At 50.2% G+C, this 20,444-nt stretch overlaps 1 protein-coding gene across 1 annotated transcript in view; it reads right to left on the reverse strand.

Annotated features, from left to right (window-relative positions):
* Positions 1 to 8,998: 8,998 nt before the first annotated feature.
* The window catches only part of YPEL2 (yippee like 2), a 39,212-nt gene continuing 27,766 nt past the window's right edge, over positions 8,999 to 20,444 (reverse strand). The window contains exons 3-5 of the mRNA XM_063341132.1: positions 16,474 to 16,517; positions 15,601 to 15,709; positions 8,999 to 14,170 (exon numbers count right to left, since the gene is read on the reverse strand). Coding sequence (XP_063197202.1) covers positions 14,081 to 14,170; positions 15,601 to 15,709; positions 16,474 to 16,517 — 243 coding nt within the window. The 3' untranslated portion in view covers positions 8,999 to 14,080. The remainder of the gene's footprint in view (positions 14,171 to 15,600; positions 15,710 to 16,473; positions 16,518 to 20,444) is intronic.

Consider the following 20,444-nt stretch of genomic DNA (forward strand, 5'->3'; position numbering starts at 1 on the left):
AAAATTACAATTTTCTGTGGTTTTCATCCACTGCCTTGCTGGGCCTGGCTCTCCCCGCGCCCCACAGAACTCTCCCCCATGGCAGCAAGGCAGCGACGGGAGAGGAAGATAGAAAGTTGGGGGTTTTTTCCCCCCCGTCTCTGTTTATAGAAGGGTTTTTTCCCCCCCTCGCTAATGAAATGCAAATAGAGGAAGCGAAAATGTGACGCAGCAAAATGGTTTGAGAAAGAGCGTTATGGTAACGGAGGGGAGGGAGCCAGGGTTGAGCTCGCCGGTGCCGGCAAAGTGCGGAACAGCCCGGACGAAACCCAGCAAAGTGGGACGGGATTTGAATGGAGGTGACGACAAAAACATTTGGGGGTGTGTGTGTGTTTCCCCCGCAGAGCTCTGCCGTGCCTTCGCCGGCTGCTGCCCCCCTCCACCACGTCCTTTCTCCCATCTTTCCCCTGCGCAGATGACGGGGACGCGGGGATGGGCAGGGGATTTCGAGTACCTGCTGCCTTGGCCGAGGAGCTAAAAATAATAATTAAAAAAAAAACCAACAAAACAACAAAAAACCAAAAAACGCATCTGCTAAAAATAATGAATGATCAGGGAAAGAATGCCAAACCCCAGAGATCTCCCTGGACTCTGAGGATTAATTTTAATTTCCCTTTAATCCGGACAAAAATAGCACCGTTGCTGCTGGAGGGATCGGCTCAGCCCCGGGGACCGGAGCAGTTGCGATTCCCTGCCCGTCCCGCCCGGCAGCCCCCTGAGATCCCACGCGCTCCCAGCACGGCCGGACCCCAGCACTGCGCTTTGGGGCGCAATCCAGAGGAAAACGGGCACGCTGCAGGCAGGAGGCCACAGGGCTTCAGCTGCTCCCCCAAGGGACGTGGCTCCCGGGGGTGCCGTCCCCCAGCTTCGTGCTGCTGCCTGTGCCCAATTCGGCCAGTTTTGGGGTGCTCTGATCCTGTATCACGCTACAGCCCCGGGTAAGGGGAGGGAAAGGGGCCAGGTGTCCCGCATTACAGACTGGGCTTTTTAAAAAAAAAAAAAAAAAAATAAGATTTACCAATACTCTCTCCTTTTATAGGCAAGGAAAATACTGATCAGAGCGAGCTCCTTAGTTTGCAGCCTTCTAAAAAGGAAAAAAAAAATTAATTCCTGAAAACACATTTGAAGGAGGAAAGGATGCTACGTACCCAAAAGCCGGGGCTCCCAGAGCACCGCAGCCACCGTCCCCCCCGTCTGACCCCACACCACTTGGGGCAGCCAGCCTGGAACCCAGACCTTCTCCAAATCCTCGGAAAAAACCTTTTCCTGGCTTTACCCGAGCAATAAATGACCAATAACACAAGGAGAGGACCCTGGGCTGGGCTCTCTCTGCAGCTCCTCGCCCCCCACCCGTAGGGACAACGGGGATGGTTGAGCATCATTAAATAGAGATATTGCTGCCAGCTCACCTACTGCATTCAGATGTATGCAAATATATGCACGCAAACAATTTACATGCGGAACTCGCCTGGGATGTTGCTTCGGTGCCGGGAGGAAAACGCCCCAAATTCCTGGGACAAGCCCAGGGCTCGGTGCCCCCCCCACAGCGGCTGGATTCGGGGTGGGGGGTTTGGGGACGGATGGGCTCGGAGGGGGACGCGCTTCGGGGCTCTTTGTGCTGCAGGGGCTCAGCCTCAGGGATAAGTGAAATGCTGAGAGGCCGTGAATAGATACAAGGGCTCATAGTCCGAGGTGTGATTTATACCCAACAGCACATAAACACCTGAAACGGGGTCTTTAAAGACGCCCCAGATTTCACTATAATGCTGCTACTGTGGAGCGGCCGCAGCTCCCCGCGGAGCCAACGCACGGCCCTGGAGCCCAAAGCTGCTTGGAAGGGGGGAAAAATTTAAGAAAAATCAAATCTAAGCAATTCCAAAGCAAGCTCCAAATGTGTTTTCAATTCAAGAGCGACCAGAGAGGTAAGTAAATATTTCTCTGGAAAGGAAATTACATTGTGTTTACACCTAATGCTGTTTGCTGAAGCGCCGCCCGCCGTCCAGCTCCAGCCTGCTTAATATTTACCCAGCTGGAGGAGACGCTCAGCTGTGTGTGGCGGTGCCGGGCACCATAGGGGTGAAGAATTCAGCATTTATACCTATAGGAAACCCTGCGGTTTCGTGAGCCGCGATGCACAAGACCCGGGGTCTGTTTGCAGGGCTGTGTTTTTGCGAAGCCACGAGCCCCAGACAAGGGGCTGCTGTTGGACCGGGGCTGTGCGGCCACTTGGCAAGAGCAAGGTAGATAAAAAGCAAACATTTAAGTCAGGAGGGCCCGACCTGCAGCGCGCCGGGGGCTCGCAGCTGTCCTCCGGGCTCTTCCATCGCAGGGGGCTTTGCTCGACACATCAGGGAGATCCCCCATGACTTTCCTGAAGACCCGCTGCTCTGAATGCTTGAAGGCAACCAACCCAAAATTTGCCATTCCGGCAAAGACCTTTGTGCCACCCTCCCGTGCCGGACGCAGCAATGCTGGAGGGATGCGGGTGCCACATGTCGTGTCCCCACGCCTGGCAAAGCAGAGGGGAGAGACCCGTGGGAATGAGCCTCGGAGCGTCTTCCCCAGGGAAAGCTCTATCTGCACAGCAGGTTCAATGGCCCGTGCATCCTCAAGGTCCCACCTAAAACCTGTGCCCTTTGCTCCCTGGCAAGTGACCCATGCGGGGTGCCAGCCTCATGGAGCCAGCCCGGGCTGGGGCTCCCCTCTCCTGCAAAAACAGATTTGCAAGACCCTGAAAACGGTGGCCGAAATCTAAATATTTTCCTTGGACACGGACAGGACAAAGGCACCCGCTGCCACGTTGCCGACGTGGGTAACCCGTACCAAAGGTGCCTCCGCGACGCCTTTGCTCGTCAGCCTGGAAACGAGCACGAAGCTCTCCCCTCCCCGGCTCCGAGGTGCCGAAAGCTGCCAAAGGTCAGGCTTCAGCCCCATAGACTTTGGCGAGAGTTTGTGCAACGAAATCCCTTCCAACATCTTGGGAAACGCAGGTCGTAGCTTTGCCTTCTGTTAATCATTGACGAGCGGGGTGGTTTTGCCAGCGGGGGACGCGGCCGGGCTCCCGGTGCCACCAGGACCTGCTCCAGATCTCCCCACCGAGCCCTTAATCAGCTTTCACCTGGGATTAGCTCAAACATTCCCAGCCGCTGGATCAAAATAGCTTTTCTTGCTAGCGGGCGACTAATCCAGAACAAGCCCTCTCCTCCATCAGCCAGCATCTCCAGCAAGGGTTGGGTTTCCTTTTTGCTAAGACTTGAACCTCGCCCAGTTCCCAGATTTTTTTGATTGAAAAACCAGGACACGGGATGCACACGCGGATGCTCAGAGCTGGGTTGTGCCAAGGACTGACGGCTGCGGGTCCCACAAACCCAACCGAGCAAAGCCTGGCCTGGTGCTAGGGTGGTACAAAGAGCACAACCAGCCCAGTTCGGGCTGAGCAGCCTGCGCTTGGGGGAAATTCAGGTTTTGCACAGGGGATTTCATGCGGGAGGTCACAGGGGGGTGGGGGGCACCGTGCAGGCCCCTCCCGTGCGAGCTGGGTCCATCCCGTCCATGCTGAGCTCCTCTTCTCCTGCTGACAGCAAACGGAGCCAAGAAAGTCCCCTGTATATCTGAGGCCACTGGGACCTGGGGGGGAACCGACAGCCCCTTCTGTGGGATGGAGCCCCTGGGATGAGCAAAGAGCTGCCGAAACCCCCATGGAGCAACTCAACAGCCCCCGACTTCCACAGGCACCACACGTTGGGAAGGGATGTGCAACCAGTCACACCCAGAAATGCCACATACGACATGACCACGATTAAATACAGGACGTTATTAGTGCCTTGCTAATGACCCGAGGCAGCGGGAGGGCAGCCATCCGGCTGCCGGCAGCTCACGGGAGCTCATCCCCACCAGGCATCGGTGTCCCAAAGATTAAATTCACCTTCCCAAGCCCGCAAACGGGATCTGCCATAACAATCCCCCGCCACAGCCACGGTGACAACCTCCTGCTGCCCTGACAGCCAGAGCCACCACGGCTCAACGAACGGCTCAAATACTGCATTCAGAATGAAAGCCCAGCTGAAATTAAAGACATCAGAGACTCACCCCTTCGGCTGGCTCATTTCATCCCTGACAAAACCTGCTCCCACCTGGCTCCTTCCTGCTGGCCTGCCCCAGCACCCGACCGGGGCAGACGGGCTCGAGCGGCGAAGGCTGGCGGGGATTTCAGCAGCACCCATACTCTAAATAAACCTCTCCCCAGCACAAATACATCGTGGTTTCTCCAGAAACCAGCAAAACCTGGGGGTCGGGGGTGGCCCCTGGGATGGGCACAGCTGGTGCCCCGTCAGCGGTACCTCAGGGATCGTTACCCTGCGCTGCAGCTTTAGCTCATCAGCAGCAATCAGGGTGCTGATGTGGGAGACAAAGGCCCCTTGGGCAACGATTGGAGATTTATAGTGACTCCGTGAGTTGTTCGTTCTTGTGCCCTCTGAGGAAGAGTTTCTCTTGCATCCCTGTTTTGTGCCGTGAAGGCTCCAGCACTTCCCCTGGGACACCCCAGTTCGTGCAGCATCAGCACCGCAACTCTTTGCCTCCAGGCAGGAAAATCCCCCAAAAAAAGAAACTGGGAGGTAAGGATGGAGCAAACACCTCCATTTCGACAGGGTGAGACCTCTGCTCGCGGAGAGACTTGGGGAAGACGGGAAACCTGCGTCAGGGCCTGAATCCTCCGACGCTTCAGCTCCTCCGACACCGGGGCTCGGCTGGGAGAGGCCCTGGACGTCTGTCCTGAAACCTTCTTAAAAATAGCACAATTGTGGGAAAATCCTTGTCCAAGTGGAAAAGAAAACACCAGTCTGGGTTTCACAAGGAAGCAGAGCCATATAAAAGCGCGCCCCTATGGCTTTCTGTTATTTCTGTAAAGCGTCCAAACTGTCGCACAGAAACCCTTTACCGAGGGGCACGTTTCCACGGGGTGAGGTCGGGCCCCTGGTAAACTATTTTTTTATTTATTTTTTTTTTTCCCCCTGGAATTTTACTTCACCTAATCAGAAGTTTCCATACGTGGGGAACAAGGCGTCTGCAGAACTGTCCTGAGTGGGGCAGCCCGCGCCGGCGGGGCCGCTCCATCCTGAGCCACCAGTATCAGGGTAAACCGGGAAAACGTCCGTGTGGTTTTTTTTCCTCACAGAAGGCGAGTGGGTGATGCCCATGGTCCTCGCAGCAGCGTTCCGTTCCCCCAAGCCCCCCGGAATCTGCCCTCATGGGGGTGATCCCTCCCCCTCCCTTACAGACCTGGGGTGACCCGAGTGGCTCCCCTGGAGAGATTTAATGTATAATTAATGTAGGTGACCACCTCCCGCATGGCTTCTGCAAGGTTTCTGTCCCCAACACCTCTAGACCCCCCCAGGAAACAGCACTGAGAGGCCAAGGGAGCCTGCCCGGCCACCAGGCTCCGTGGATTTTGGGGACCGCGATGCAAGGGGTGGCCCTGGGGCTCTGTTATTTCAGCCGTCCCCCCCTGGGGACCCCTCTCTGCCCCGTCCTGCAGGTGTGCGGCCGCCCTTGGGGTGACATCTCCTTCGTGCCCAGCCTGCGTCCGCGGGACGTTTCTCAGCCAGCGATGGGGAACGGCCTCGGCGCTATTTATACCCGGGGCTGGAGCCGGGTAAAAATAACCCCGGTGCGTTTGGCAGCCTGAAAGCGCTACTGTAAATCCTGCCTGTCCGCAAGAAAATCCCTCAGTTTGGGTGGGAGCCATTGTCCCCGGGGGAGAGGTGACACGGGGGAAGCCCGGGAGCGTCTGTGGGGCTGAAGCCCCAGGGGTTCACCTGAGAGAGGACGGACGGGATCAGGTGAACCAGGGGAGAAGCAGCCGGCAGCATGCCTCCCCAGCCCCTGTGTCCCAAAAAAAAGGGCCGAGGAGCAAAGCAGGAGTGTCAAATTGCTCTTGAACCAGGATTAAAGGCCACCAGCGCCGGTGTATTTATAGCTTTGTGATCATCTTTTGAAAAAAAAACCCCTCATTGTGACTGGTAGGATCCCAGAGGAGCTCTGGGGCCTGCCCCGCGCTCGGCCCCGTTGCTCGTTATAGCCCGTCCTTCGGCCGTGGGTGAAGGTCGCGGTGGCTCTGGCGGCACCGTCACCTCGCGGGGCAGCACCTCTGCGGGGACCGCGGGGGTTTCATCCTCCATCCCTCCCTCCATCCCTCCTGCCGCGCTCTCCTGCTGCCGTGCCCTGGGCCAAGTCCGCAGCAGCGAAGCCGCAGCCGCTCGCCAGAGCCCACGTCTGCTGCCGCCTGACTCGGCTTATCCGCACTCGCCTCTTCAGAGATGGCTTTGGCTTCCTTGCGCTCTAACGGCGGTTTAATAATACATCTAACGCAGGCTGGCGAGAGCGCTGCCCCGTGTCGCAGATACAGCGGCTGTTTCCCTGCGACTCCCCCCCGGCTCTGGCCGGGATGGCCCCGGGAGCGGGGGACACACTGAAGCCCTGCGACGGTGGTCGGGTACCGCCATCATCACCGGGTACCGCCATCGCCCCCCGCCTGCGGGATTTGCTCCGTAAGCGCAGCCTGAGGCTGTGTCACGGTTCTGGCACTTTTCCAATTGGATCCTAATGGAGCCAAAGGGCCGGCGTGGGGTCGGAGGCTCTTCCCGGGGCCATTGCTGAGAGACACCCTTGAGTCGTCCCTCCTGCTCTCACGTGGATGCTCGGGATGGGAAATACGGAGCACGGCACCTTTTCCTGCGGGGAATTTCACTCCAGGGCTTATGTCTGAGCTGGCGAAGTGCCACGGCCCATGCACACAGTTCGGCTGGTAAATAAGAACCGCCCCCAGCGGAGAGGAGCAGCCAGGCGCCGCTGGCCCCCTCCCCGTCCCTCCGGGGATTTCTGCCCAGGATGGCACCCCCCGCCCCAGCAGCAGCCTTTGGGGAAGCCAGGCAGAGCGCTGGGCTGGCTGCCCTTGCAGTGGGGTGATGGCTTGTCCTGACAACATGAGATGGAAACGAATTTCAGACCTTTGGGGTTTTTGAGTGCCCCGGCAACAGCCGTTTGCGTCCAGCAGCTTAGTAGCAACGAGCCCACAGCGGCCAGGAGCTGCCCAGCACCAGGCCGTGCTCGTCCCCGGGCACCATGATGTGCCCGAAGGACCGGCCTCGCATTTTTCGGAGATGTCATCATCCCCCAGACCTTCCTGCCGTGCAGGGCGGAGGCAGCGCGCCTCTCGCCCTCCCGTCTCCTCGGGAGGCGGCGGCAGCCTTCCGTGCGCACACCCACCGCGTCACACGCAGGCGCGGCACCAGCGGCGGCAAATTGAGGTTTTGGCGAAACCAAGAACTCACATTACCCAGAGGCTGTTGGGCAAGCAACTAATTGTATCGACTGTCCCATCAGCCGAACCTGTTTGTTTGCCCGTGCTATGGGGACGTCGGTTCGGTGACATCTTCCTGAGCTCCTTACCCGCCTCCCACCGCTGGGTGCAGCTTTTCATGCTCCGGCCTGAGCTCCACTCCGAGCTCAGGGCATTTAGCAGCCGGCACGACCAGCTCCTCTCCAAAGAAGGTTAAGTTGCTTTTTCAGACCCGTGTGGAATTAAGGGCGCTCAGCCAGCGGCACGGTGAACTGCCGGGCACTGGAACAGGGCACGGGGACAGGTCCCAGCCGTCTCCAGCAGTGGGACGAAGAAGGATTGCATCAGCCCATCCCAAACCACCCCCAATAAAGCACTGCCTTCAATCCAGCCGCAGCCTCAAACGGATTTCTGAGCCGAAGGCAGTGGGCATCGGGTATGTTGTACCCCCTCACCCGGGAGCAGAGAAGCGATTGCAGTGTTTAAAAGAACGCTGCCCCATGAGTGGTGACAGGCTGCAGCGAGCAAAAATGATTCATAAAAACATCACAGCGTGTACCCGAGATGGACAAGCTCCCTCCACTACCAAACAAACTGCTCTGCAGTTTAATACTGAAGGCTCACCCTCTCTACGTGCCCTCTCTCCTTCCAAAGCCCGAGCTCTGCTTCCCACGCACAGATTTTCTCTGCTTCCGGACTCGGATGGATCGAACCCAGGGAAATCTCATTTGCTGAACTTCTGGAACGGGCGTTTGAGTTGCAAATACCCCAACGCGCCAGACAGCTTCACCGATGCTTTGCTTTAGAGCTTAGGGGCGAGTAACAGGGATCTCTCCCAAGGTATCTCCCACAGTCACCACGATACGACTTTACAAGACTCAGAGCTACGCAGTGAATTTTACCAACAAGCAAAACTTGCAAACCAAAAAAAAAAAGGGTTTCTGGTCACCGGGAATTTATTGAGCCATTCGACCGTTGTAGGCTCTGCTGCGCAACGGTGCCGACAAAACCGTTCATCTGTGGGAAATGATTTAACGAGAATTAGCAGGTTTTATCTTACGGGTTTCCTGTTATTGTTGCTGCTTGAAAAACACCTTAAAATCATGTAATTCCTCACAAAACAAAGTATGTGCTTCTCTCGCCGGTTTGGTTTAGGGAAAGGCGTGGTAGGATGGTGCCAGGCGGGTCAGCTCCGTCTCCTGGTCCATCTGGGGTCTCCTCTCACACTCAATCCTGGACTTCAGGGGCTACGGATCATCTTTCTGCTCTGCCCCAGGGGATCCTTGCCTGCGACAACAGCCTCCAAGTGCTGAGTGGTTCTAGTCCGCACCAGGTGACTGCTCCGGCCTCCCAGCTATTGGAAAAGAGGATAATTTGACTATTTTCAAGCTAGTCGTAACATTTCTTGAACAACCAAATTTTGCTGCCTCCAACTGGCACCCGCTATAGGAGATTAAAACAGAAACACGGACCGGCAGTTTTAGTACTTGAAAATTTTATTTTCTCAAATGAGCACCAACACATATTGTAAATATGACAAACAATATGCCTCCCTCTAACACTGAAGAACTATATACAATGTACAAATACATGAAAAGGTGGCAACCAATTATTTGAAAACAAACAATTGCATTTATTACTGAAGCAAATGACCTGAAAGAATATGCCAAAAAATAAAATTAAAATAAGATCAAAGAAATAAAAGTATACACAATTTGTAAACACAAGAGCATCAACAGACAGGCTGGTATTGGAAATATTGTCCTTTAGTTTTGTCAGTGGGGAAAGCATTCCCATTTCCTTATGAAAAACAAAACAAAGGATACATACAGTTCGTAACTATGAGAATAGCTTATTTGTGGTTGTACCTTACACAATGCCATTCTGCTTGCATTTAAATATGTTGATTTTTATTTTTTTTTCTGAATTCAAGATGATTTTTGTTTCCCCTCTTCTGCTTATTCTTTTTAAACAGGATTCTGCAAAATCTAGGTCTTAACGTAATTGTTTCTGAGCATTTAATTTCTGAGGCTTCTCACCTGGTGAGAAAAGCTCCTTCCCACTGAGCTGAGCTCTGGTTCTCGCCAATCTCTCTACCCAACCGGGTGTTTGGGTGTCATCGCTTCATCCAAGAACTGGTTCACACGGAAACATGACGCTCCTCCCGAAACAAGGAAGTGCAGTGAAATGCATGATTAACACACTCGCACATACCAGTTAGAAAAATGCGTACAGAGAAGATTCTCACTTGATCATCACAAGAACAACAGATTTCATTCGTAGGTTTGGGGTTTTTTCTGTATATTTTTAAATTGTGTGCACCAAAAACAGAGAATTAAAGAGCGTGCAACAGTTACTCATCACTGAAAACAGCTCCTTGCTCAGCAAAACACAGTCCAGTGGTTTGTGCTGTTGGTCCACTTTGGGATAAACAAGAGACCCAATGAATTAAAAACGAAGAAGGGGGAGAAAGGGGAAGGTTGAAGACAGAAAGAAAAACAAAAAAAAAAAAGAACTTTACTGCCAGAGAGGTAAACTTTTACTCTAATTTGTTATGTAGCAGCCTGGTTTAAAAAAAAAAAACCACAAAACAAAACCAAAAACAACCAACAAAAAAAAACCCAAAAGAAAACCAGGATCCCTGTCCAAAGACTTATGTTTTAGTTCAAAACCAACTAGTTAGAAATCTCCATCCTCCACCCCTGCTGCCCCCAGGCAACTGGAGACAGCGACTCAGAAGTTGCAGCTTATGTTCAATCCCGTGTTCTACCTCTCGGTATCTACTTCACTCCAGCCAATACTGGTGCAAGAAAAAATTTCAGGCCCGAATCCTACAAACCAGATCTCCTCGGGGAAGTCGTTCCCAAACGAAGCCCCACCAGCTTTCGTGGGACTTGCCGTGGCAGGGCGAGGTGACATGGGGCTCAGGCCACTGGAGGGGACCTGCCGGAGCGCGCCCCGAGAGCCTGGGGGTCCCTCCCGTCCCACACATCAGCACCTGCCCAGACCGCGGGCTCCCGTCCGTAACCCAGCCACCGCCTGTGCCAGAGACCGATTCTGGAAGCGGGAGTGACTGCTCCCTCTCGCCACATCCAGAGGAGAAATGGATCGACTTAAGAGGACAACGTATATATAATTTTTGTTTCCCTTTAAACATATTTTCCAACAAATACAGAAGGAAACAGTATCATTTATAAACAACAAAAAAGTGCTCTCAGGGAGGGGCTCTGAGAAAACAGCACCAAATATATTATTTTTTTAAAAAAATTAAATATTATTTACAAAAGTATATTTCACAAGATAACGTTTTTTTTTTTTTCCTGCTTTGTATATATTATCATCTGAATATTTATTACAGGGATCAGGATTTCACACCAGATAAATCCACCAGAGCAAAACAATTTAAAACTTACTCAAGCCTGAGCTTTGGGGTAGACGGGGGTGATGTAAACTCAAGGGTGCGCACAGCTTGCCAGAGACGAGGCTGCCACATAAAAAAAGAGCAAAACTTGCTGCTGTTTGTGTTTTCTTGAGGACGTCACCTACCGAAAGCAGCACCATGGGCACTTGGTGCCCGCCCCAGGAGGAAGTTTCCACGGGTCACATCTCCAGCTCGGAAACAACGGTCCCGCCTTGCTCATCCCAATCAGTAACGAACTGGCTACAGTCGATTCACAGGACCCAGAGGGATGCAGAGAGCGAGGTTCTTTGGTTATGCTCTGAATAATATCACTCTACCAGTCATCAGTTTAGCCTGCCCTGATTGTGGCAGCCACTTGCACACAGATCTGATCATCCTGCCTGGTCACCAGCTCCCAATACTGTCATGTGGCTTAACACAGCAAGTCACAGATGAGTTAGCGGCGGACTAAGAAGTACTTCATATTTAATGGACACACAGCAGAGAACAAACGCCAATGAGCCTCACAAGCCCATCTTTCCTAATCTCCCTGTACAGTAGATCAAAGTCACTCTCTAGATAATTCTCTGGGTGCTGGGGACGCTCACAGGCACACACATTATTTCGGTATCAGGGCTTGAGGCCAGATTCTCAGCAAGCGTGAATCTGTGGCTGCTGATGGGACAAAACCAATTAAAACCAGATTAAGATCTTGCCGTATTCAAGCTTAGACTGGTTGCCATTAAAAGCGTAACCCCTGCGAACAGTTAAAAACAGCCCAATCTGATGGATCATCATCCTTTCCAGTCCCAAATATATGGATAAAAACATTTACATCTGGTAGCTCTCTGGAGTAACTGTTCTTATTCCTCAGAGCAGTCCTCTAGACAGGCCTACCTTTTATATTGCTTTTTAAAGGCAATCACTCTAAATACCAACATAAACCCACGAGCCCCTGTGCACTCTTTTTCTCAACCTCATACCAATAATTTGGGGTTATCCCTTACTTCTCCCAGCTCCAACCAGACCCTTTTAAAGGCTACGTATCTGGGGAGACTGAAGAGCTCTTCAAAGAATGCAGATCACTTCCCACTAGCTGAAACCCAATAAATTGTCGCGGATCACCAACCAAAGGACAGGAAAACAGGACCAGGCCACTGTCGAAGTCAACAAGATAGCGGGTACTGCAGAGTTTTGGATTTCTACTAGTTTTTTATCACTGAAGGGAATGTGGATGATGGAAGCAGAGACGATCAGCAATGAAAGCTGAAGAATCTGTTTCACAGCCACAGCAGATGGGGTGAAGGCAGAAGCCACCTCCTAGCAGGGAAGCCACAAACTGAGCCAACTCCATCCACTGCAGGAGCTGCGGCCAGACTCCATCTCACTTCCCTCTCCAAGGTTGTAAAGAACAGTGGTTCAAGAGGAGAAACAGCCTTTGCTTAGATGGGCCGTCAGGTTTGGGTTTCCACACAAGGACCCAACACGTAACGTCCACCCTGATGCGTCAGTAGCATCTCTGCTCACGTCCCCTTCATTTAACAGCAAATTACTTTCTCACTGCCAGCCCCCCGTCCTGATCCCACAGCTAACTGAGAGTACCTTGAGGGTGGGGGCAAGCGACAACAGGTTACAGCTCCAAAGCTTCGGTTTCATAAGGAGTTACAAACCCCTGCACAATACTCTTTCCTTCTGGATTAAGAAAGATTTCCCCCAGTGGATTAACCTACTTGAAAGAATTCCACAAACAAAAATAAAATTCACTCAGAGAGATAAAACTAATTCAGTGAAATAGTCTTGAGTTATGCACCAGATACTGGCTGGACTGTTGCAGAGCAAACTTCACGCTGTCATGTATGTCTAACGCAGCTCCCCTCTCACACATGATGCCCCTTCCCCACCAACCACCTCGGGAAGGTCCACAATAATTAAAATGAAAAAATTAAAATGGGAAGGACTTGTCCCTTGCAGTTATGATGCCCACATCTACCCCTCCCCTTTAAACGTCAAGGCAAAGACAATTTCAGGGGTAGGGGGAAGAGAAGTTTATTTTTTCTTTCCCGTTCCCCGCCGTGCCTGCAACAGGCTTCTGGGAGTGGGAAAAGGGGGGAAGGTTTTGGGGAGGATACCTCATGGCTTGAAATATCCACCTGTGCAGTACTGCTACAACCGCCAGGCTCCTCTGCTCCCTCCTCTCCCCGCTCTCGCACCCCTTCTCTGCCAGGCTCCAAAAACGGAGCTGATGGCTGGGGCCTGGGATTTAAGAAAAAGATTCTGTAACAGCATTTTCCTACTCGTGGTTGTGAAGGATTGGTAAAAGACCCCCAAGGATGCTCAGTGGAGGCCAGGAAATCGAGGGGTACCCTGCATTCCTAAGTTTGTCCCCATACTCCTCTACATTATTTCCTCTCTCTTGCCTAGCACGTGCCTTTTTTTTCACCTGTCATCTCTTCTAAGCTGCAGCTCCAGCCCCATCGTTTTCTCCTCCTCTCTGAAGGGCTCAAGAGTCAGGATTTGGTTTCTCCAGCTGTGAGGATGCTCCCACAGCTGTGCTCTGTTGGGATGTTTGGCCTACCTACCCTGAAACAGCGAGCAAAAGGAGAGGCAGGGAATCTCTCCGGCCTTCAGGTCCTCCTCCCCCCCCCCCCCAAACAACAAGTTCATAAACAGCAAACAAAACACAGACTTGCAATTAGCTTGCGGGGGGAACTGGTTATGACTTGTGCTCAGCCGGCTTAGACTGAAGCTCCACTGATGGAGCAGCGGTTTTACGATTCGGAGAGAACGCAGCCGTGAGGTATTTTTCTGTCCATTTAGACAAGTAGATAGTTTCAAGCCTTGGTTAACCAGGACTTAAAGGAGAAGTACAGTTTCAACTTCTGACGACTTCCCTTCGGGCCCACTCCCCACCCCCTATCACCTTCTCCTGCCCAAAACTCGTGTCTTCCTCCCGCACCGAGACCTTCTGATAAAATGCCACCACAGAGCCAACTTCAGTTTGTACTTAAACATTCGTCAACATGGAATGGCTGTCGGGCATTCGGTGCATTCTCTTAGCCAACGCCAGAACAGAGAGAGAAGCAGCCAGGGTCAACTCACAAACAGATACAAAGCAAAGAGACAGAGAGACAGAAATTTAGAGGCCAGTCACCAATAAAGATGGAGAAGGGTGTGAAGATGCTCCCAAATTGCAGAGCCTCTAAATGCATGGAACCAAGCGTTCAGTCACTCTCTCACTCTTGGATATAATGTTCGGTTGGATGGCATTCTCTTACACGCTGGTAGGGCTGGGCTCTTTCCATTCAATCCCAGCCATTATCCTTGATCATGTGAGCTAGTTCAATGATGTATTTGCCTTCTTTATACTTCTGGCTGCTTTCAAAAGCGTGTTCCTAAAAAAAAGGAGAAAGAATGAGATCAAGACGATATCTGAAGGTAAAGTTGCAGTTACAGATCAGATCCAGGAATCCTGGTACGCCTTAGCCCTGCCTACACAGTAAACCAGTCCAACTGCAGGTCTTCCTGCTGGCTTTCAGGAAAATTATGTTGGAAGAATCTTAAATCCTGCTTCTAGCTGCCTTTACAGGCTGGAAAAAAAGAACAGTTGGCACCATATAAATGTGCAGCTTTTTGCAGGCCAACGGCAACTGCTCCTTCAGCTATGCTTTAGGAATCATCAGTGATAAAACCCACCTCTCTCTAGTGGTCTGAGAATTTGTTAATGTTTGTTAAGAACGCAGAGGTTGTCTGATGAACCATGCTGTGAAAGCACTACCATTGGGAATGAGACGGATTACGGTAAACTTCATGTGGAAATGGAGCAAAGGAGCACCGAGGGACGAGAAGAACCCACTCTACACAGGTGTGTGCCTGCAGCTACGGAAACACATGGTGCTTCAACGCTGCAGAACCAAACAAGTAAGGAAGTCTACGGGATCCCTAACCAGGAGGGACTCCCGTTATGGAGGCTGCATCCTCAAAAGCCGTTCAGCTCTGCTCGGGTGTGCTGTGTGCGTGCATGTCATGCATCTGAAAGAATGTAATGCTACTGCTGGAGAGGCTTGGGTTTACTGCTATGTTTGTAACATTTTGTATTTTGTTTTACAATAAACTCAATCTACGTATTTAGTGTCCTTCTCCATTTGTGATATCCATGCTGTGTTTCTGCATGAATTCCCATCGCATCAGTTTTTGATGCTTTACTTTTTATAGCCTTTCAACTGGTTTATTAAAGAATATTTCTGTCCAGAGGCCACAGATACAATATATGTTTTGCTTAGACACTGGGCAAAATGTTTTGACAAACAAGTACGCTGCGTGCCTCCTGAAGCAGAAATTAGGACGTAGCATAAGCCTTTATTTGAAGGTAATTGAATTTATGAAGAGCAACAGACAGCAAACAGATTAACTCATGTTCAATAGCATTTCCAGTGGGAAGGACACAGGATTAACAATATATGGATCATTCTGTTATTCTGGTATTGTCTGGGAAAAAAGACAATATGAAGCACAAGACTGACTGAAGTTAATCTCATTTATGTTAAGTATCATTAAGGGATGCCCACCGAAATCAGGCCCACAGTGTATATCCTTAGTAAAAAAATACATTAGCCAAAAAGAGCTCCTGCTCTGAATGGATGCAACAAATCCAAAACAGGAGGGAAAATGGAAATGCAGGATGGAAAAGAGACATGGCTACAGACCTGCATTTCTGTTCCTCAAGTTAATGGTCTTTCCACGAGACCACATTACCATACACACACCTTCAGAAAGGGCTGGAGCAAAGACGTACACCGGAAAAACAAATGATACTGATACTCACATATTTCCAACCCAGTGTGGTTTTGCAGTTTTCACAGTAAATATCTGCAACCGCATGTAATCCTGTTAATAACACCCGCTCCTCTGCAGGGCCACAACCCACATTAACTCTGGGGAAAAAGGAGAGATGCTCCCTATTAGCATGTCTTTCCACAGCAAGACGCTACAATGAAGTTGACAGCAATTTCATTGCCATATTTGAAAACATAAGCGGGAGGTTCAGGACACCGAGTACCGCAGCTGTGACCGAAACAGAGATCTCTTGCGGTTCCCGAACAGAATGAAAAGGTGAAACCGAATTTTTATTCAACTAAAAATTCTATAAAGCTTTGAGCAGAAGATTAATAACATTCTAGTAAATTGCACTAATTATGCATTGGAGAAAGATTTTCATTTTCAAATTGATAAAATGGTACTTTTACTTGAAATGGAGACTTGAAAAATGTAACTAAAATCAGTTTTTCTGAAAGACATCCCAGCAGTGATCTCACCAAAACTATTTTCAGTTATTGGGAAATTTATATTTATTTTTTATGCTAGCTCTAAGAAGTTTGTATTTAGATATTACTTATTCTCTACATTTACAAAACTATGACTCTTTGGTCCTACTACATTTCTCTGAGAAGAGAATGACTCATCCATTAGATCTGATGATAAAAAAAACGCCTTTTCCTCACTCTTTATCTGAAACCTCAACATAAAATCAAAAATCAGTGCTGTTTCCCGACTCTTTCTCCAAGCATTTTCAGCAAGCTCCCAAGTCTCAGGCAGAGGTTTTCTAAAGGAAGGCTATCCCTTTATTTTCTTCTTCATGAGGGCTTTCTGAATTCTATCCTAAGAGATGCAGAGGTGACACGTACGAAGTTATACTCACACTGAATTGAAGAGGTATGCTCGTCCTTGACTTCCTTGAAAGGACTGAAAAGCAAGAAAACAAAATTCAGTTGTCTGGTTGGTAGAAATAAAGCTAAACCAGGACCTGCCCCCAACGACCGCATTAGTGGTAGTTATAGCAACTGTTGGCCAGGGCCTGAGAAACGCACATCATTACAGTCTTCGAGATGGAACGAGCACAAAGCAAAATGTCAGGAGGAGATAAGCACTGATGAACAGAGGTCTTGTCCTGCGGACGGCAAGGGAGCAGCTGCCTCCAGCTCTAATACCTGCCCATTTCACAAGGCATACTGGCAGCCCACCGGGAACTTCACCTGATATTACCAGCAATTCCAGTGCCATACAAGCCCAACGGATTTTTCAAAGAGTTAAGCTGTTTTCTCTCTTATATCCCAGCAATGCCTATTTTCACCCTTTCCATTCTGTTTATGAATTTCACACTACTGCCTTAACCTTACCTAATGCAGCCTTGCTGCCAAATATTGATTTGAATCTCTTTTCTAAAAACAAGGTGCTCACAGAGGCTTCCCATTGCCCTGCCAGTTTTGAAACACTGCTGTTGCACTTGACGGCACACAAATTCCCTGTAGGACTGGGACTCATTTGTGCTGTGCACACAAATACAACTTCCACTGTAGTCATTTTACAAAAGACCTGAACCTTGCTGAGGTGTCTGCAAGCCTTCACATTCCCACTGATGCCAGGCAGATCTTCAGGACTGGATCTAAACACGGGATGAGATATAACTGGATAAAGATGAACGTGGACAAAAGAGAACCACACAGCAGCAAAAACACACCAGATAATCACCAGTCATGGCAAACCCTCTCTGTCCCACGTTTCCTTGGGCTCTTATAGCATCACCGTGAAAAGGCAGCATTTCGAAGAGAACAGGGCAATAGCAGCCTGGCAGGACATTTCCAAGGGCCAGCAGGCTCCACTTGTGTCATGCCTGTAACATTACCCTGTGACGGTGCCTCGCGTACAGGAGCTGGCTCACACATAGCAAGTGCTACCTGCATTTTTAATGTACTTTGACAAGCACACACTGAATTAAACATTTGGTGCTTATGAACAAGAGCACAGTCGCTCTCTGCACGCAAGTTACCTTATGAGATACCTCAGGGAATGTATGCACCAAGGGGCAAGGAGCTGGGAAAGCCAAAGAGCAGCTTTTCTGGACCATTTAATCGTTTACCTTGCACCTTACCAGGAAGCTTGGAATACTTAATGGTTTTCTTAAAACTTCAGCTTCTACAGATGCGCAACGATTTCAGACTAAATACCCTTAAAAGGGGGGAGACAGAGCTTTGAGAGAAAAGAGCAACATTCAAGGTTTAACATCCCTGTCCCACTAACACTGGTCCTTTGTTAAGAGAGATCTGACCCTGGGGCAGCACATACAGCAATCTCCAAGAGGTCCCTGGGCTTCCCAGGCTGTCCCCTTCCATCACTCCAGCCCTAGAGACACATCCCTATGCCTGCCCAACCGCTGCCTCACAGAGTAGCAAAGTCAAAGCCATGGCCAAGAACCAGCAGATGGATCTGGACCCTATTTCTTACATTTACACACATCTCCATGAATTAACTGCCTCCTCCGTGCTGGGGAGGCTGCTGTGTGTTTCCAGCTAATGGTCCTAATTCCCAGAGCTGGGTTACCAACTCATTAGCTCCAACGAGTATTTCTTGGGTGCTGCCTGGGGTAACAGCAAGTAGCTCTGTAAGAGCCTGTAAGACATTCTCTTCATCATGAGTCCTGTTCACATGAAAGGCAGAGATGGGAAATCCGCTCACCAGCAGGAGAGGACAAAACACATTAAAGGTGTGATTTAAAACTGCCCTGACAAGAGAACAAGTACAGCCTGTCACAGCATTTAGCTTGAGGCCCTTATTGGTGCCAAGGTACTCTCTGGAAGTGGCGAAGGCCCACTAGAAAACCCCCAGTTGTATGAACGTACATAAAAGGCTCCCTACCAGGGAGCAGAGGCACCTCTGTGGGCAAACAGACACCACGGGGCATGCAGGCAGGGAGACATATCCAGCAAGGAAAGCTGCCTGTGAGGTCTGGCAGCAAGGGCTCTGCCAGCTATAAAGTCACTGCCTGGCAAAAAATACTGAGTCAGTCCTGGAGGAATAACTGTTCTTCAGAGGAATCCCAAGCCCAGTATTAGTTGCCACCCAGGGCATAGAAGAGCCACTCTGGATTCAGAGAGGACGCCTGAGGCACTTGGATATCTCCTTCACTCAGACAAAAGCAGTGCCCTGAGGAATGCCTCTTTTCTTGGGCAGGAATTAAATAGGACACACGGCTCAAGCATGTTTTTATAATTGCATTTATTAGAGAAGCTTCTTTTAATCCTTCTGCAGCATTCAAAGTTCTTTATTATTGTTATTGTCAGCTGGCTGATACCTCACACGCCAACTAGGTCTAGCCTGACTGCTACAAAACACACACTGCATTGTTTCAGCCTCCTGTGTGGTAAAGTAGGAACGCACACCAAGCTGATGCCCCCCAGGCCAGAAAGGAGAGTCCAAGCAAGACCCAGGCAATGTTCCACCTTGCTGCGGCAAACAGCAGGGGCTTTGGCTGTCCGTGCTGCAGATGAGGGATAGCAGCCTGGAAGGATGGACTGCGGATGGGGTAACAGGGATGAAACAGGAGGTCCCACAGCAGCATGCGTGTCATCAAAGCAAAATGAAAGCAGATGAAGCTTGCTAACCATCCAGGCCTTCCCAGCAAATACTTTTCCATAAACACCAAAATGACTAAGTTTGCCAATAACAACAACCATGGGAGCAAAGTTTTTATTGGTACAGAAATAGGATTTTCCATTACTGCTGTACAAAGGCCTGTCTTTCATAAACAACAAAACCAAACCCATCAGCTTTGTGTTCGGGGCTCACTGGACACTATTCCAGCCCACTCCCAGGGGACAGCAGCATCCTTTCAGAGGTGCCCTTCCTTCCAGCTCAAGCCAGCGCGCTTTAGGGGATCTAACGGTGGTCCCTGCAAAAAACCAATCACATTAACGATCTCCTGCCCAAGCAGAATTTTTCAACATACCACTGCTTAGCTTCCAGTGGTGCTGCTGCCTGTCTTAATACTCACCCTCCAGCTAGCTAAGGATTTGGCAAATCATGTAAGAAGCAGCGAGAAAGGTCTGGCAACCACCTCAAGCTCACCAGTGCATTTGCTCTCTGCAAGACTAAGCTGACCGTATATAAAGGTAGCACAGGCAGGTTTTATCTGGGTGTTGTAACCTCAACATTTTCTGAAGACGTTCCTTCTCTTCTGGCACTCCAAAGAAATTGGCACATGCTGTGGGCACTATGAAATCAGAAGAAACAGATCTATTTATACACAAAGAGATGTTCTTTGCTTTATTTATTTATTTATTTAAGAATCACACAAAGAGATTGCCACAACAGGCTTGGTTTTCCCTGAACAGTGACAGTCAGCACTGAGACCCACTTTCTACGCTATGCATTTTCTCTATGTAAATTTTCTTGATATACATTCAAAGGCATATCTCACACGCGTGCTTATAAATCCAGACTTGTCGTTCTCTGAAACAACAGCTCCTGGCATCACTTTCCAGCTGAAAGAAATGGAAAGGATTTTTTTGTTGCTGTTTCCCACTGAAAGCCCAAGCACATATTTTTCTCTGCACTGGTAACGCTCAATGTCTGGCTGGAAACACATCTGTATATGCCAGCAACAGAGCTTTCCCTCCCCATCCTGCCTGAGCCCTCTAAAAAAAACAATACACGCTTTTGAGATGTGAAATACACAACAGCTTTCTCCTCCTGACTGCTCACATTCAAAAACCTTCCCTGCTCCTGGGTGCTCCGCTCAGCGTGGAGGCATCTAAAAGCTGCAGGGCCTAAGGAGTGCTGATTTGAGTACCCAGGTGGGAAACCACAAGCCTGGAGTCAGCTTTTTGGCTGCAG

The sequence above is a fragment of the Chroicocephalus ridibundus genome, chromosome 7 (genome assembly GCF_963924245.1).
Source record: "Chroicocephalus ridibundus chromosome 7, bChrRid1.1, whole genome shotgun sequence".
Taxonomy (NCBI): domain Eukaryota; kingdom Metazoa; phylum Chordata; class Aves; order Charadriiformes; family Laridae; genus Chroicocephalus; species Chroicocephalus ridibundus.